At 41.1% G+C, this 18,392-nt stretch overlaps 3 protein-coding genes across 9 annotated transcripts in view; 2 read left to right on the forward strand and 1 right to left on the reverse strand.

Annotated features, from left to right (window-relative positions):
- The window catches only part of LOC5517542 (stress-activated protein kinase JNK), an 18,734-nt gene extending 13,693 nt beyond the window's left edge, over positions 1-5,041 (forward strand). For 4 of the 6 annotated variants that reach the window (XM_048734154.1, XM_048734155.1, XM_048734156.1 and 1 more), the window contains one exon: positions 326-1,798. In XM_048734154.1, the coding sequence (XP_048590111.1) occupies positions 326-359 (34 nt within the window). In that variant the 3' untranslated portion in view covers positions 360-1,798. Of the gene's footprint in view, positions 1-325; positions 1,799-3,775 lie in introns of those variants that run through there. The other 2 variants (XM_048734158.1, XM_048734159.1) reach the window with 1 other exon arrangement.
- Positions 3,739-18,392, reverse strand: part of LOC116601211 (anthrax toxin receptor 2) — a 27,897-nt gene continuing 13,243 nt past the window's right edge. For both annotated transcript variants that reach the window (XM_048734152.1, XM_048734153.1), the window contains 11 exons: positions 13,750-13,810; positions 13,456-13,554; positions 13,143-13,212; positions 12,436-12,535; positions 11,706-11,813; positions 11,210-11,275; positions 10,276-10,353; positions 9,845-9,901; positions 9,621-9,737; positions 8,584-8,685; positions 3,739-4,442 (listed from right to left, as the gene is read on the reverse strand). In XM_048734152.1, coding sequence (XP_048590109.1) covers positions 4,410-4,442; positions 8,584-8,685; positions 9,621-9,737; positions 9,845-9,901; positions 10,276-10,353; positions 11,210-11,275; positions 11,706-11,813; positions 12,436-12,535; positions 13,143-13,212; positions 13,456-13,554; positions 13,750-13,810 — 891 coding nt within the window. In that variant the 3' untranslated portion in view covers positions 3,739-4,409. The remainder of the gene's footprint in view (positions 4,443-8,583; positions 8,686-9,620; positions 9,738-9,844; positions 9,902-10,275; positions 10,354-11,209; positions 11,276-11,705; positions 11,814-12,435; positions 12,536-13,142; positions 13,213-13,455; positions 13,555-13,749; positions 13,811-18,392) is intronic.
- LOC5498911 (F-box/LRR-repeat protein 2) lies at positions 5,214-8,075 on the forward strand. The gene is made up of 2 exons (XM_048734151.1): positions 5,214-5,861; positions 6,543-8,075. The coding sequence occupies exons 1-2, from the start codon at positions 5,214-5,216 to the stop codon at positions 7,710-7,712; spliced, it is 1,818 nt and encodes a 605-aa protein (XP_048590108.1). The 3' UTR covers positions 7,713-8,075.

The raw sequence follows: 18,392 nt of genomic DNA on the forward strand, positions 1-18,392 counted from the left end.
TAAAATTTTATACAGAATTTATATCAAATTTAAACAATTAAACTCGCACCACTTTAAATGCGCCTGTCGTGGTGGGTTTTTAAGCATTGTGGATGTGAGAATGGTATACTGAAAACTTCTTGTTGTTGCGTTATCCGTATTGAATAATACAAAACGAAATGACCCGAGTTGCATTTAAAATCGGTATTTTCCTCGCTAAATGTGTGCAGCAGACGTTTAGATGCCTTAACTACTCTCCTTTCAACTTTTTCTTTTGCCTCCATCTGTTCCTTACACTCTGATCTATGCGCAGTGCCAAACGAGTAAAGTTTTATTTTTTCAAAAGGATCCGACAGATGATAAAGGGAGAAGAATATTAACAAAACTGTATTCAGCCATTCAGCGTCCGAGGCTTGATGTTAGCAAGACCACAACCAGACAAACCTCTTAGCACAGTCACTCAGCGTCCTAACATCGACAAGGCCAGAATCAAGACCTCATAACACAGCCATTCAGAGTCTGAGGCCTAATATTGGCACCTTCGTCGGATTGCTACAGAGTTATAGCACCGCGACTGTGTGGCTGTTGAAATTTTAACGTTGCCAAATTTACGCTGGATCTCCCTGCTTTGTCTAATATTATAAGCATCTTTGTGGGTCATTCCCTTTATAATACACAGCATCCCATCAATAACTCTAGCTACCTATAATAGCTATCTATTGATTTTCATCTGGTGTCGTGGTTTGTTGGTAAATTTTATGGTAGTTGTATGAATGCTTCAGAATTCTAGCGCATTGAACACAAAAGCTTGAGATCTTTTTGCTTTACAATACCCATCGCATGAAAATTATTACTTTTTAAATAGGGGTAAAACCGACCCGATAAATCAATGGTTTGTATCCGTAGAATAGCCGCAGGGGTAGAGAGTGGGGACGCGATGTTTCGGACAGGTTAGAAGATTATGATGATAATTTAATTGAGGCATTTGAAGCTAGGGTAGCGGTGTTAGTAGTGACTTATTTACGTGGTCTGTTAAACGGTGGTACCTCTTTTAAGCTTTCAACCCCGATTCAGAAACCACTTAACAGAGTACCAAATTTTTTGCTTCTTTCTGAATAGAGATGACACCTCTGTAAAGCAGCCAGAGGATCGGTCCCTAAGATGGCCGCTTAATAGAGGTGCCACTGTATCTAAATACCTTTACCAAATGACCAACCTCCATATTGCGACCACTTGTCCGAGTCCCTAGGGTGGCCGCTTAAAAGAGGTACCACTGTATTTAAATACTTTTATCAAAGGACCAACCTCCATATACCGGCCACTTAGCTTGGTCCCTAGGGTGACCGATTAATAGAGGTATCACTGTCTCTGGATACATTAATCAAAGGATAAACCTCAATATAGCGGCCACTTGGTTCTGTCCTAGGGTGACCGATTAATAGAGGTATCACTGTCTCTAGATGCATTAATCAAAGGATAAACCTCAATGTAGCGGCCACTTGGTTCTGTCCTAGGGTGGCCAAAGGTGCTACTGTATGGCACCTGCCTTTTGTCTATTATTCACTCTTGATTTCAACTTCTTATACTCTGTTTATAAAACATCTGGCAAACAAACTTATCTACTGTATATGCGCACAAATTCTTCTCTAAATTTTTAATTATTAGTAGTAATTCGCGGACACCCTCGTGAATCAAACACAAATCGGAATTGTTTTATTGTTTAGAAGAAAGTTAAATATCCATTTACGAGGGTGCCCGCACAAATGCTTAAAGCTGTAATTTATTTTCATATACTACAAATAAAACAGTTTCAATTTTACTGAAAGCTTGTCTTACTAATAGATTGGGATTTAGATTACCTAGACCCTGTAACACACATAAATGTTATAACAACCATAAATGTAATAAATGGTCAACCATAAATGTAAGAACACGTCGCCCATAAATGTTATAAACCACGTTAACCATAAATGTAAGAACACGTCGCCCATAAATGTTATAAACCACGTTAACCATAAATGTAAGAGCACGTCGCCCATAAATGTTATAAACCACGTTAACCATAAATGTAAGAGCACGTCGCCCATAAATGTTATAAACCACGTTAACCATAAATGTAAGAACACGTCGCCCATAAATGTTATAACTTATAATTTCGACTCATAGAAACAATATTAGACAACCACACTTGGCAGATGTCATGTAGGTGTCAAGCGGGTGCAACAGATATGTCAACTGAGCATGACGTCACTAAAAACGGCAATACTCATCTCAGAAACATAAGGCGGTCTTACTTGGCAGATGTCATGAAGGTGTCAAGGGGGATGCAACGATATGGTGCCTCATGACGTCATCGATGACGTCACTTTAAACGGCAATACTCATATCTCATAGAAATATAAGGCGGTCTGACTTGGCAGATGTCATGAAGGTGTCATCGATGACGTCATGCTCAATTGACATATCTCCCCCCCTTGACACCTACAAGACATTTGCCAAGTTAGACCGAACTATTATGTTTCTATGATGAGATATGAGTATTGCCGTTTTTTAATGACGTCCCCAAATATGGGAATATTGACCCTTGAAAGCTGGAATACCCGGCTAACTCAAAGTGATTCTTCTAAATCTTCTTTGCATTTCTCCTGATAACTCGAATTTCCCCCATTCCCCTTTGAGGATCGAGTTAGCAAGGGTTCGAGTTACTGAAGTGTTCACGTCACCAAAGTGTTTACGTTAACAAGTGTTCGAGTTACCGAGTGTTCACGCTACAAGTGTGTTCCAGTTAACAAGGGTTCTAGTTTACAAGTGTTCACGTTACCGAGTGTTCACATTACAAATTGTTCACGTTATCAAGTGTTCACATTACCAATTGTTCACTTTATCAGTGTTCACATTACAAAATGTTCACATTACAAAGTGTTCACGTCACCAAGTGTTCACGTTAACAATTGTTCGAGTTACCGAGTGTTCGCGTTACCAGTTGTTCACATAACAAAGTGCTAACGTTACCAAGTGTTCACGTCACCAAAGTGCTCGAGTTACCAAGTGTTCACGCTACAAGTGTGTTCCAGTTAACAAGGGTTCTAGTTTACAAGTGTTCACGTTAGCAAGTGTTCACGTTACCGAGTGTTCACATTACAAATTGTTCACGTTATCAAGTGTTCACATTACCAATTGTTCACTTTATGAGTGTTCACATTACAAAATGTTCACATTACAAAGTGTTCACGTTACCAAGTGTTCGCGTTACCAAAGTGTTCACGCTACCTAGTGTTCACGATACCAAGTGTTCACTTTACCAAGTGTTCACGATACCAAGTGTTCACTTTACCAAGTGTTCACTTTATCAAAGTGTTCACGTTACCCAGGGTTCACGTTACCAAGTGTTCACGTTACCAAAGTGTGTGCCCATTTTTAAGGGGGAGGGAAGAAGGGTGGAACCGTTAACATTTTAGAACAAATAACCTTTTTAACAAGTATATGCTAACTGCACTAAGAAACAAACACATGAATTGCTGCACCCGCCACGCCAGAGAGCGACGAAAACATTAAGACATTTCAATGAAAAGAAGTCCTTTCTTAGAAACTTATTCATTAGCACTGAATAAGTTGCTAAGAATAAGTTGCTTTCCTTTGCTGTTATTTTGCCGCTAAAAGTCGTTGCGAATGAGTTTGACACCCAAAAAGTCACGTGCTTTCTAAGTGCAAGTCACCTATTATGGGGATTATGAAAAGGTGGACGCAAAGAAGAGAATATTTTGCTTTCCAAAGACTATTTTATTTGCATTCTCAGGAAGGAAATGAACATAAAGCGAGCCTTTCGTATTGTACAAAGGTTTCCCTAACCTGCCCAGGCAGTAGGCTCTGCTTCCAGCCACCGCTAGACCTCAGCACATACCGCGGGCTCACAGAAATGAGCAAGAAATCGAGCCTACACAAGCAGGGACTGCTAGTGGTTGTAAGATTATTCGGTTTATTTCACGAAACGGGTGTATTTTCTACAAAAATAAAACAGATCGATACATTCGAACATTTGCTCTTTGCTAGCCCTTGATATCAAACTACAATTCAAAATATAATCTACTTTTCCTAATATGCAAGTGAATGAAAACACAGCTATGTATCGAGAGACGAATAACTTACTAAAAAATTTATTATTGTAAGCAAACACGCATCTTAACTAAAAGCCTTATGGCGTTTTACCAATTCATTTTATATTTTGCTAAAATGGAAAATTTCGCACGTTACCATGGGGAGCAGCGACATGACCACGCGGGGCCGCGTCACGACATCATGCTGTCACACAACACCCTACTCATGTGGTAAGGTACTGCTATCTTCTATGTCCTTTATTCCATATTCTTGTCTTCATGGCGTTGCCAACGTAATATCGTGCGTGACCATCTTTCTGTCACGCTGTTGTTCCGTCACGCATTCACTGGTGGTGATGAATAAAGGACCTGAAACGAATGTAAATCGATTACTCACTGGAGGGGGAGGGGTACGTAACGATAGGAACCACATTTGTTTGCCAAACTGGTTGGCCAGGGAAGTTCTTGTAAGTCTAACAAGGCGTTTAGGTGGCTCTCAAGGTGGTCACGGTAGAGTGCGTTGCACTGCAAAAAGTAGACTTCCCGATAAAAGCGGTTTTCTAGCTTGGCAGATTCGACTGCCAGTTTTTTTTGTGGATGTTTGGATAACTCTGGTTAAAAAACACGACTGTTTAAGTATTTTAATAGATTCTCCGATGTCAAGTGCACGGTCCATCCGACCTTTTTTTTTCTTCATCTTATAATGAAAATAAGCTACATGCGCTGAAGGTTAAAGTTTTTTTGTCAGTGCGACGCTCTCTAAGCTTTCTAAATTAATTGTGAGGACGTCTACTAAATTTTTCCTACTCCAGCCATCGCCGTAAACATGTGGTTAATAGGAGTATGTCATACATTACATAAAGCGTGCGATATGTCTCCTACAATGTAAAACAACAAGGCAGAACAATTAAGATCTTGCGAAACTAGAAAATGTCGCGTGGCAGCATAAGTATAAGTTGATCCACCCCGAAAAAAAAAAAACATTGTTGCACGTGAAAAATAATGTAGCTGAAAAAGTTCTGTCGTCGGCTACAAAATTTGTCGCACGGTTTCATCGTGGTCGCGCGCCAGAATGTTCGATTAACAGCGCGTGCTGGCCTCAACTATGATGTAAAGTATGGAAGAAAAAGCAACACAAGAATGCAAAAATGTTTTAAGATACATCCTATAAGTATGTCTGAGCCATCAGTACGCGAAAAGCCGCTGATACGCGAAGAAGAGCCGCCATTACGCGACGAAGTTTCACCGATAAGCGAAGAATCGTCAATACGCGAAAAAGTTTCGTCGATTCGCGAACATTCATCGATACGAGAGGAAGTTTCGTCAATAGGCGAACAAGTTTCGTCATTACGCGAAGATTCGCTAATACGCGAAGAAAATTCGTCAATTCCCGAAGAAGATTCGTCAATAAAGGAAGAAGTTTCGTCAATACACAAAGATGTTTCAACGATACGCGAAGATTCGCTAATACGCGAAGAAAATTCGTCAATTCCCGAAGAAGATTCGTCAATTCCCGAAGAAGATTCGTCATTAAGCGAAGACGGTCCGCCAATACGTGAAGTTATAGCTAAGGTCATCTCTCCCGAAGTAATATGTGGAGCCACACTGCTGGGGAAGATGACGCATGTGCAGAGGGTTCAGCGACATCTACAAATAGCAGCCATCCCGGTGATGACCCAACTTTGGATACCGGGGACCCGTGACCCGGACACAGGTGGGCCATCCCGGACACACATTGCGGAGCTACCAGAGTCTTGTCTTCTTAGGGTGTTTTTCTACCTCGACGAGGTAAGCACCAGGTTAATATTTACAATAAATATTTACAGAAATTATATAACAATTAATAATTACAAAAACTCACAGTGTGCAGACGCCGATCGAACGAAATAACGCATCAAGAGCAGCTAAGGCGAAATTCACTTTCACTTGAACTCTGTGTTTTTGGCCTCGCGAGGCGGTGAGCGAAGTGGACGCTTGAAATTTTTCTAACCGTATACACCGGGCTTAACACATCAACTCATGATGGTAAACTTCGTTAAGGTGGTGTTATACGGGATAACATGCAACAAACTTTTCGCGATACATTGTATCGAAGGTAGTTTTTGACCGTGAAACATATCGCGCAACATACAAAACGTGCCGCGCATCATTTCATTCGGCAACATGTTGCGTGTTTTTGAGCCCGTTTCAAAAACATGCAACACAGAAGGATGAATATCTGGAAAGTTTTCCGTGTAACATTTGTTTGGAAACATGTCAGAATGGATACAACGTATCGCAAAAAGTTTTTGTTGCATGTTATCCCATGTAACACCACCATGTAAGCAGTCCGTATCTATATACTGACGAGCTAAAAACAGTCAACTCGTACCGTTAGTTTAGATACCAACTTCAAAAGCGCCATAAAATTTAGATTTCATAAAATCCGGTTTAAGAATGCTAACTACTAAGTACATATTCTCTTTTTAGGCCCAGCTCGGTCGGGTCGCCCGAACATGCACGACCTGGCGCCGAATTGCTTACGACTGCTCCTTATGGACCCGAGTCGACCTCCGAAGATATCAAGATAAGATCGACGAACTTCGACTCACTAAGATCATACAATCACGTATGAGTCCGCTGCTTTACAAGCTCAACCTTAGCGGGCTCACCTTGTCGCCGAGAGTGTTCCGATTACTAGCCAAAGAATGCAAGAAACTTCGGGTTTTAAGTCTAGAGTCGTCGACATTTGTTGAGCAATTTGAGGACGCGGTGAATTCTTTTCCTAGGAACTTAGACTACTTGGATATACGGCATACTACTGGAGACAAAAGCGCGTTCAAAATAATCGCATTAACTTTACAAGGCGTACGGTGTCTTGGACTAAATGACGAAATCATTAAAAGTTCTCAGGACAAATCAGAAAATCTAGAAAAGATGTTTTCAGGATTCTCTGCTACAAAGATCTTAGAATTCAGCTACTGCACCAAACTGAGCGATGACATGGTCGGTCACCTTGCAGCGTTTGGACTACGCCTTGAATCCCTCTGCCTGCGGCGATGTAACTCCATAATAGGCAAATCCCTTCCATTGCTGATCAACTCCTGTACTCTCCTTACATCACTTGTCCTTGACGGTACATCAATAGACGACGACGCCCTTATGTCAGTACCTTGGGAGAATTCAATAATCTCTGACGTTGATCTATCCTGGTGTCGGCACTTAACCGAAGTCGGTCTCTGCGCAATTCTCCCTAAGCTGTCGCGGTTACGGTATCTAAGGATCTGTTGCTGTGGTTACGGGCACGCCTTGACAGACCATGTCCTTGAGGAGATGGCCGTGAGAAAATACGCATGTCTAGAAATCATGGACGTTAGTTACAGTAACAGCATCAGCAATAGCGCGCTTGCTCTGTTGATAGCGAGCACTGAATCGCTGAGCTATCTACGCATGCATCACTGTCGTAACATTACGCCAGACATTATCGATCTTATTCGACCTGATTCCAAGGTGTTCATCGTGGCGAATTTCCCTATGGAATTTGACAAGTTGAATAACAATATGATTATGAAGAGCGCAGTGAACTCTTGCGTGGACCGTTGGCCGACACCGATGAGAATGAGAAAATTGGCCCTGGAAAGCGTAATGTCGTGGAAGTAATTCAGATGACGGGGTTTAAAAGTTATTATAAGCTGCTTCACAAGGGCAAGATGCAGAGTAAATTATATGCTATTAAATAATATGATCGAGTGCTTTTGTCTTTCATGGTAAAAAGAAATTGGCAGCATTGAATTAATTTAAAAAAAGGTCCTTCATTCAAAAAGCATTAATTTCGAACACACACGCACAAATAAAAGCTTGAAACCAAACCAAAAGATAAATTTAAAATCAATTACTCTTATATTGGACTTAACCGTACTCAAAAACGTGACTCGAGACTGATACCACAAGGAGCCCAAGATCACAGTTAGTTTTTTGGGAGGTTTTGTGAGAAATTCTTAATAAAAAAACACGAAACTCGTCGAGCGGTTAGAAGTAATCATTTTAATTACCTCTGTGAAGTTTCGTAAGGTCACCTCTACCTCACTCTACACAATAAATTAGAGAGCTTAAGCAAGTCAACACGAACGGCATCAAAAAAGGCGCGCGCTCTGACGAATTGTTGGAAAAACGGCGTTGACGTCCGTGACCGCGCGCGTAGAACGTAAAAATAGGGAAAATGCCGTTCTAGATTTCCTGTCACGGACGTCAACGCCGTTTTTCAGCAATTCGTGAGCGCGCGCGCCGTTTTTGATGCCGTTCGTGTTGACTTGCTTAAGCTCTCTATTATGTTATCTATTACGCCGCGCAGTCTTACATATGAAACCTGCTAGCCGTGCGATAGCAATGAACTATAGTTAAATAAAAAAAAACCACTACTTCCGTTAGCTGTCCGCGAACCGGATTGCTCCCTACTAAAGGACTCTCTCCTTGACTGCGCATGTCAGAAGTTCCACTTGACGATATGCATAATTATTTTGTGGGTACTTACATTCCCGCCGGGGCGTGGCCGGTAGCCCGCAACCTTGTGATATGCTTGCGATATGGCGGCGCCAACCCTCGCTATCGCCGCACCACAGGCAGCCAGCTTTGCCTGGAATAACATCAAGCAGTCAATCATCTACTAAGCGGCACCTTCTATTAAGAGGCAACTTGGCTAAGCGTCACCCTCTGATAAACGGCCACTTAGCTAAGCGGTCACCTTCTATTTAGCGGCAACTTGACTAAGCGGTCACCTATTTAGCGGCAACTTGACTAAACGGTGATCTTCTATTTAGCGGCCACTTGGCTAAGCGGTAACCTTCTACTTAGCGGCAACTTGGCCAAGCGGTCACCTTCTACTTAGCGGCCACTTGGCTAAGTGGTCACCTTTTATTTAGCGGCAACTTGACTAACCGGTCACCTACTTAGCGGCCACTTGGCTAAGTGGTCACCTTCTATTTAGCGGCAACTTGGCTATGCGGTCACCTTCTATTTAGCCTCAACTTGGCTATGCGGTCATCTTCTATTTAGCGGCAACTTGACTAAGCCGTCATCTTTTATTTAGCGGCATCTTGACTAAGCGGTCACCTATTTAGAGGCCACTTAACTAAGCGGTAACCTTCTATTTAGCGGCAACTTGGCCAAGCGGTCACCTATTTAGCGGCCACTTGGCTAAGCGGTCACCCTCTATTTAATATCCATACATCCAGGTCTTTAACTCATCCGAACAATATCCATACATCCGGGTCTTTAACTCACCCGAACAATATCCATACATCCGGGTCCTTAACTCATCCGAACTATATCCACACACCCGGGTCTTTAACTCATCCGAACAATATCCATACGTCCGGGTCTTAAACTCACCCGAACAATATCCATACATCCGGGTCTTAAACTCACCCGAACAATATCCATACATCCGGGTCTTAAACTCACCCGAACAATACCCATACATCCGGGTCTTAAACTCACCCGAACAATATCCATACATCCGGGTCTTAAACTCACCCGAACAATATCCATACATCCGGGTCTTAAACTCACCCGAACAATATCCATACATCCGGGAGATGCTGCTGCCGCCCCTTTAGCCCCTTTAGCCCCTCCGGACCCCCCTGGGCCTTTTTCAGGATCATCTTTTGGAAACTTTTCCTTGGCTCCCTGATAAATGATCAACGAAGTCACAGAGAAATAAGTAAGCAGCAGAAAATGTGATCCTGGTATGTACACGAAGCGTGGAAAATAAAGGATTTAATGAATAGCTTCACCTTGGCCTTTGCGAGTTTGTTGCCGGCTTCAGTAGAACCTTTCTCTCCCCAGTCAACCTGGAATATTGTCACACACAAAACTCGATCCGAAAAGTCTATATTTCCTGCACTACAAAGTCAAAACGGAATATTGTTTAAAAATAGAGGTGGATTCAAGGAAGGAACAATATAAAAACAAATTGCGGGAGGATTCGTTTTTTTGTTTATTTATTTTTTCTGTCACCAAGCCTCCCCCTAAATCCGACACTGTATGGCAAGATATAGACAATAGAAAGATCTAAAGAGGTTGTAGCCTACAAATCTAAAGAGGAACAGGCAGACAATATAGAAAGATCTAAAGAGAGACAATAGAAAAAGCCAAAGAGGTTGAAGCTTCAACAACCGAAAAGGAATCAGCGAGACAACAGAGAGTTCTAGAGGGTGTAGCTTACCCGTACGGGAGCAATCCCCCCCACTCCCCCTCCCCCATAGAGAGATGCGTCCACTGTTGGCCACTTTTTCTTCGGGTTCTGAAATAAAGGTATCAGAGAAAGGGTATCGAATACAAAAGTACTGAATTTAGCCAGACTTGAACAATCTAGGTTCTTAGACGCAGGTTCTTATTGTACAGTTTGTAAATTTCGCCCCGTCTCCTTGTCTGACTGGTGATCGAGGGAAAACGAAGAAAGAAAAACAATTGCTTTTAAAATTCACTTATGAAGTTTCAGTATTTTGATTGGCAAATTAATATTTGGAACCATCTGTTACAACTTTTGTTGGCTACCTCGTTGTGATGCAAGTGATTTTAACGAAAATGACGAGATCGAATAAAACAAGGAGTTACAGTCATCTCTTGCCATAACGGACACCCTCGGAACCTAATTTAGTGCCCGTAATAGCAAGGTGTCCGTACGGCAGATTCTTTTCAGTCTTTCTTCGTATTTCGATCACGTTAGGAATGAATTTCTGTCTAAAGAAGCAAGGTTCCGTATAACAGGAAAAATTTTCAGTCATTTCCTATTTTGATCTTGCAGGGGATTGTATTTTTTTGTGTAATAGATGACCGTAAAATCAGGGTGTCTTGGCAACTTGACTGTAACTTTCTATCAATCAGGATCCGGGTTGATAAGTTCGAGTTAATAGTTATTCGAGTTATTGAGGAAACTTCAGCAGATACGTTTCCGAACGAAGGACGGCAACCGGAAGTAAAGGGTTCTTGCTTTTAACGCTACCGCACTGCTAGCAGACTTTGAATGTAAAACTGCGTGGTTGAACAGATACGTCGTCTTTCATTAAATTGTAGGAAAAACCTTACAATGGAGTCAAACGTTAAACTTCCGGTTGCCGTCTGTCTTCAGACATGTGTTCACTTAATTTTCCTATTACCTTGGGATCAGGTGGCCGTGGGGGTGGGGGTGCGGACGCTGCTGGCACATACTTTACCGGTGGATGCTGATAGGAAAAAGCACAGGTTAAAATCGACTACGAGCTTCTACTTCGACACTAAGCCGAGTCACTAGTAAGCAAACGTATTAGCCCTTAAAGCCCGTCGATCCAGCTTTCGTCAAGCCTGGTTTCGTAGTCTAAGAAACCCTGTGCAAATTCTCAGTAGTGAATTAAATCCGCTTGAATCAAGGTTAATTTCAATTCATTCCACAACCAAAAAAGCTCAGGTCTATTTTCAAAGTATCGAATAATTCAGGGAAAGTTATATTTTCAAAATTGAGTGAATTGAGTATTAAAAAAAATACAAAATAAATTATCACGCAAGTTCGATCTACCTTATCCCAATGATCTATGTGATTACTTCCGCAGTTCCATCCATTCTCAATAAACCGCTTAATTAAAATGAACAGCACAATATTTCTTAGAATCATTTTACCTTTTTGCGAATGAGTGGCCAGAACCACCACAAAGCAAGTAATAACAGGAACAGCAAGAACAGGACAAGGAACACAGCGACGCCTGGGTTACTGCGCTCAACCTCACGCTGAAACGAAGACAGAAGTTCGAAATTTAAGGAAAAACAAGAAGACTGATTTCTCACCCCCCCCCCCCCCCCCTTTCCTACAGTGGCGGTTCGAGGAGGGTCTCACCAATTCCCCTGACTTTATAGGTATCGACTGCTTCACGGGGCGGATCCACAAGTTCCAAACAAAGGGGGGGCCGAAGCAAGTGTTTCAAGAAAGGGGGCCGGAATCATTGTTCTTCCCTGGATTTCCTTATATTTCTTGTTATTTTTAAGCCAAATATCTTAAAATAGGGGGGAGGGGCGGGGCCAGCTCTGCCCATCCCTAGATCCGCCCCTGACGCGGTTTACAACTATAAGTGTTAATAAGTGTGTAAAACGTTTTACTGAAGATGGAACTATTGGCCACGCAATACAGGTAAACAGATAGCGATAGAAGACGGGACTTCTAGCTAACATTCAAACTAACTAACATTCCATTAAAAAAAATACGAGGGATTTACAATCCCCACTGTATACCTCTGAAAAAAAGATAATAAGTTGGCCTATAACCCAGACTGGACGCTGGTCTTCTAGTGACGCCTGATAAACGATAAGATAACGCACCAATTTCTATATTTGATTACAACTGTTTATACCATACTTTTACTTTCGTAGCCTCGTCGCACGATATCGCGGAAAGCGTGACGTTGCTGGAAACAAACGTCTGGCCGTTATTCATGGAGACCTGCAAGACCGCTGTCCTGAAATGACAAAAATGCTGCAAAATCAATGCAAGAACCCGTCTAAATCGAATTCTGAAGGGATACAAAATCAAAAACCAATAATACATATGAAGAAAACATTGTCGTTTTGGGGGCCTGGTGCCGAGGATTCTTAGTTTCCTTTCAAAGACTTTTCCATTGACCAAAGATGGTTACAGTCATTATTTTTCTCTTCTAATTATACGTAATAACGTTTACGAAGCATCTGCGGTGCAGCAGCCTTTGAAATGGCAATAATCATGCAGTTTTTTTCAAATTAAGAATATATTAATTTCCTTATATGGAAGTGACCGCGTTTGGCAAAAACGACAATTTTTGGCTAAATTTTCTTGATATGTTTAACGTTCTTATTATGAAAATAATTAGATTCTGCTTTTAGAACCAATCACACTAAAAAGCAATAATTTTCTGATATTTGAGCTTGGACATTTTGTGAAATCTCAAGCCTGGCGTTGTTACAAAAAATGTTCTTATAAAGAAAGAGTATAGCCCTTGACTCCCACTAACAATAAACTTATTTTTGACTATTCAAACTTATTTATTTTCTTCGTTTTACTTTGTTCGCATTCTGGCATGCGTTAGTCACCTGTCTGTTGTGTTAAGCATAACTCCAGGACACTCCAGTCTTGTGGGAGTCACACTGATTGGCTTCTTAACTACAAACAAAACAAACCAATATATACCAGGCCTATACCTTTAGGGAGGGAAGAGGGATGATTCGGACGAAATTAACACCATCAGGGATATGTAAAAAGTCCATTCGAGTGAAAAGGCTTATGTATAATTCGTGTTTGCTGTGGGTCATCTAGGAACCTTAATTGCAAGTGTTGTAATATGAGCCATTTGAGTAAAAATGCGTATGTATAAAAGGTTTTCACAAGTGTGGGTCATCTAGGTACCTTCTCGGTAAGTGCGGTTAAAGCTGAAGCTACATATCACGTGGGTAATGTCATCTGTTTTGTTGAATCCACGTCCCTCAAGAGTAACTGTGAACGGCACTGAAAAAAGGAGAGCTTTGTTTACTTTAAATACTTTACTTTGTTCACCATAACGCTTTGTATTTATCTTAATGTTATTTTTGCTGTGCTCACTGCACGTTTATATATGCTTTTTTATCATAGTGACAAAAATACTTGCGCTAAGTACATTAACGTTTTGCATTAAACTGTTGCGCAAATTAAAAAACAAATTACCAGCGGTGCAGACCTCTGTAGGAGTCGCAGACACGATCTCGATGCATGATTTTTCAACAATCTGCAAGAAATCGAGGCTACATTCAATCTTTAGGCCTTCCTACAAGTGTGGTCGGATTTAATCAGAATCCTAATCTTATTTTGGACACATTATACTCACAAATGTTATTAGCGAATCAAATTATCTCTCTTCTACAAACAGGTCTAAAAACGTTCTGCCCTATAAAAAGGCGCCAAGGTACACCAGGGGGGAGGGGTACGGGATAAAGGACTATTCTACAAACAGGACTTTAAAACGCTAGGTCTGCGCTATGAAAAGGCGCCAAGGTACACCAGGGGGGAGGGGTAGGGGATAAAGGACTATTCTACAAACAGGTCTAAAAACGCCAGGTCTGCGCTATGAAGAGGCGCCAAGATATATCAGCAATTTTACACCCTAAGGCCCTGAACAAACGTCGTACTTTCCATGAGCCGTATTCAATGCAAATGAAGACAAAACAATGCATCTGGCTCATTTGCATTAATTTGCATTGAATACGGCTTATGGAAAGTACAGCGTTTAAACTAGGCCTAAGGGATAACACGCGGACAGATTTAGCAGCGTAAAGGGTATATACGAGATTATGTAAATGGCTAGGACGAGATTATGTAAATGAATAGGACGAGATTATGTAAATTATGTAAATGGCTCAGCGCGTATTCAGACGGAGGCTCCCTACCCTGCTCATGTGACGAGATGCGTTTGACCCCTTTGAGACCCGTTTGTAGTATGCATTTGGAAAAAGTTTCTAGATGGATGTAGTGACCTATTACCAGAGCTAAAGATGTATACTATCTATAGGGGTAGTAGTATCTATAGGGGTAGTAGTATCTATAGGGGGGGTAGTATCTATAGGGGTAGTAGTATCTATAGCGGGTAGTAGTATCTATAGGGGGGTAGTATCTATAGGGGTAGTAGTATCTATAGGGGTAGTAGTATCTATAGGGGTAGTAGTATCTATAGGGGTAGTAGTATCTATAGCGGGTAGTAGTATCTATAGGGGTAGTAGTATCTATAGGGGTAGTAGCATCTATAGGGGTAGTAGTATCTATAGGGGTAGTAGTATCTATAGGGGTAGTAGTATCTATAGGGGTAGTAGCATCTATAGGGGGGTAGCATCTATAGGGGTAGTAGTATCTATAGGGGTAGTAGTATCTATAGGGGTAGTAGTATCTGTAGGGGGGTAGTATCTATAGGGGTAGTAGTATCTATAGGGGTATTAGTATTTATAGGGGTAGTAGTATCTATAGGGGTAGTAGTATCTATAGGGGTAGTAGTATCTATAGGGGTGGTAGTATCTATAGGGGTAGTAGTATCTATAGGGGTACTAGTATTTATAGGGGAAGTAGTATCTATAGGGGTAGTAGTATCTATAGGGGTAGTAGTATCTATAGGGGAAGTAGTATCTATAGGGGTAGTAGTATCTATAGGGGGGTAGTATCTATAGGGGTAGTAGTATCTATAGGGGTAGTAGTATTTATAGGGGTAGTAGTATCTATAGGGGTAGTAGTATCTATAGGGGTAGTAGTATCTATAGGGGTAGTAGTATCTATAGGGGTAGTAGCATCTATAGGGGTAGTAGTATCTATAGGGGTGGTAGCATCTATAGGGGTAGTAGTATCTATAGGGGTAGTAGTATCTATAGGGGTAGTAGTATCTATAGGGGTAGAAGTATCTATAGGGGAAGTAGTATCTATAGGGGTAGTAGTATCTATAGGGGTAGTAGTATCTATAGGGGTAGTAGTATCTATAGGGGTAGTAGTATCTATGGGGGTAGTAGTATCTATAGGGGAAGTAGCATCTATAGGGGTAGTAGTATCTATAGGGGTAGTAGTACCTATAGGGGTAGTAGTATCTATAGGGTAGTAGTATCTATAGGGGTAGTAGTATCTATAGGGGTAGTAGTATCTATGGGGGTAGTAGTATCTATAGGGGTAGTAGTATCTATAGGGGTAGTAGTATCTATAGGGGAAGTAGCATCTATAGGGGTAGTAGTATCTATAGGGGTAGTAGTACCTATAGGGGTAGTAGTATCTATAGGGTAGTAGTATCTATAGGGGTAGTAGTATCTATAGGGGTAGTAGCATCTATAGGGGTAGTAGTATCTATAGGGGTAGTAGTATCTATAGGGGTAGTAGTATCTATAGGGGTAGAAGTATCTATAGGGGAAGTAGTATCTATAGGGGTAGTAGTATCTATAGGGGTAGTAGTATCTATAGGGGTAATAGCATCTATAGGGGTAGTAGTATCTATAGGGGGTAGTAGTATCTATAGGGGGGGTAGTATCTATAGGGGTAGTAGTATCTATAGGGGGTAGTATCTATAGGGGTAGTAGTATCTATAGGGGTAGTAGTATCTATAGGGGTAGTAGTATTTATAGGGGTAGTAGTATCTATAGGGGTAGTAGTATCTATAGGGGTAGTAGTATCTATAGGGGTAGTAGTATCTATAGGGGTAGTAGTATCTATAGGGGTAGTAGTATCTATAGGGGTAGTAGTATCTATAGGGGTAGTAGTATCTATAGGGGTAGTAGTATCTATAGGGGTAGTAGTATCTATAGGGGTAGTAGTATCTATAGGGGTAGTAGTATCTATAGGGTAGTAGTATCTATAGGGGTAGTAGTATCTATAGGGGTAGTAGTATCTATAGGGGTAGTAGTATCTATAGGGGTAGTAGTATCTATGGGGGTAGTAGTATCTATAGGGGAAGTAGCATCTATAGGGGTAGTAGTATCTATAGGGGTAGTAGTACCTATAGGGGTAGTAGTATCTATAGGGTAGTAGTATCTATAGGGGTAGTAGTATCTATAGGGGTAGTAGTATCTATGGGGGTAGTAGTATCTATAGGGGTAGTAGTATCTATAGGGGTAGTAATATCTATAGGGGAAGTAGCATCTATAGGGGTAGTAGTATCTATAGGGGGCAGTAGTATCTATAGGGGTAGTAGTATCTACAGGGGTAGTAGTATCTATATGGGGGTAGTATCTATAGGGGTAGTAGTATCTATAGGGGTAGTAGTATCTATAGGGGTAGTAGTATCTATAGGGGTAGTAGTATCTATAGGGGTAGTAGTATCTATAGGGGTAGTAGTATCTATAGGGGTAGTAGTATCTATAGGGGAAGTAGTATCTATAGGGGAAGTAGCATCTATAGGGGTAGTAGTATCTATAGGGGTAGTAGTAGTATCTATAGGGGTAGTAGTATCTATAGGGGGTAGTAGTACCTATAGGGGTAGTAGTATCTATAGGGTAGTAGTATCTATAGGGGTAGTAGTATCTATAGGGGTAGTAGTATCTATGGGGGTAGTAGTATCTATAGGGGTAGTAGTATCTATAGGTGTAGTAGTATCTATAGGGGAAGTAGCATCTATAGGGGTAGTAGTATCTATAGGGGGTAGTAGTATCTATAGGGGTAGTAGTATCTACAGGGGTAGTAGTATCTATATGGGGGTAGTATCTATAGGGGTAGTAGTATCTATAGGGGTAGTAGTATCTATAGGGGTAGTAGTATCTATAGGGGTAGTAGTATCTATAGGGGTAGTAGTATCTATAGGGGTAGTAGTATCTATAGGGGAAGTAGTATCTATAGGGGAAGTAGCATCTATAGGGGTAGTAGTATCTATAGGGGTAGTAGTAGTATCTATAGGGGTAGTAGTATCTATAGGGGGTAGTAGTATCTATATGGGGGTAGTATCTATAGGGGTAGTAGCATCTATAGGGGTAGTAGTATCTATAGGTGTAGTAGTATCTATAGGGGTAGTAGTATCTATAGGGGTAGTAGTATCTATAGGGGTAGTAGTATCTATAGGGGGTAGTAGTATCTATAGGGGTAGTAGTATCTATAGGGGTAGTAGTATCTATAGGGGTAGTAGTATCTATAGGGGTAGTAGTATCTATAGGGGTAGTAGTATTTATAGGGGTAGTAGCATCTATAGGGGGGGTAGTATTTATAGGGGTAGTAGTATCTATAGGGGTAGTAGTATTTATAGGGGTAGTAGTATCTATAGGGGTAGTAGTATCTATAGGGGGTAGTAGTATCTATAGGGGGGTAGTATTTATAGGGGTAGTAGTATCTATAGGGGGTAGTATTTATAGGGGTAGTAGTATCTATAGGGGGGTAGTATTTATAGGGGTAGTAGTATTTATAGGGGTAGTAGTATTTATAGGGGTAGTAGTATCTATAGGGGGTAGTAGTATCTATAGGGGTAGTAGTATCTATAGGGGTAGTAGTATCTATAGGGGGTAGTAGTATCTATAGGGGTAGTAGTATCTATAGGGGTAGTAGTATCTATAGGGGTAGTAGTATCTATAGGGGTAGTAGTATCTATAGGGGGTAGTAGTATCTATAGGGGTAGTAGTATCTATAGGGGTAGTAGTATCTATAGGGGTAGTAGTATCTATAGGGGTAGTAGTATCTATAGGGGGGTAGCATCTATAGGTATAGTAGTATCTATAGGGGTAGTAGTATCTATAGGGGTAGTAGTATCTATAGGGGGTAGTATCTATAGGGGGTAGTATCTATAGGGGTAGTAGTATCTATAGGGGTAGTAGTATCTATAGGGGGTAGTAGTATCTATAGGGGGTAGTAGTATCTATAGGGGTAGT

The sequence above is a fragment of the Nematostella vectensis genome, chromosome 11 (genome assembly GCF_932526225.1).
Source record: "Nematostella vectensis chromosome 11, jaNemVect1.1, whole genome shotgun sequence".
NCBI classification, from domain to species: Eukaryota; Metazoa; Cnidaria; class Anthozoa; order Actiniaria; family Edwardsiidae; genus Nematostella; species Nematostella vectensis.

Bases quoted from the DNA above. Each gene is read 5' to 3' on its own strand.
- LOC5498911 (XM_048734151.1), top strand. From the start codon at position 5,214: ATGCAAAAATGTTTTAAGATACATCCTATAAGTATGTCTGAGCCATCA. The intron at 5,862-6,542 runs GTAAGCACCAGG...TTCTCTTTTTAG, and splicing joins TGTTTTTCTACCTCGACGAG to GCCCAGCTCGGTCGGGTCGC.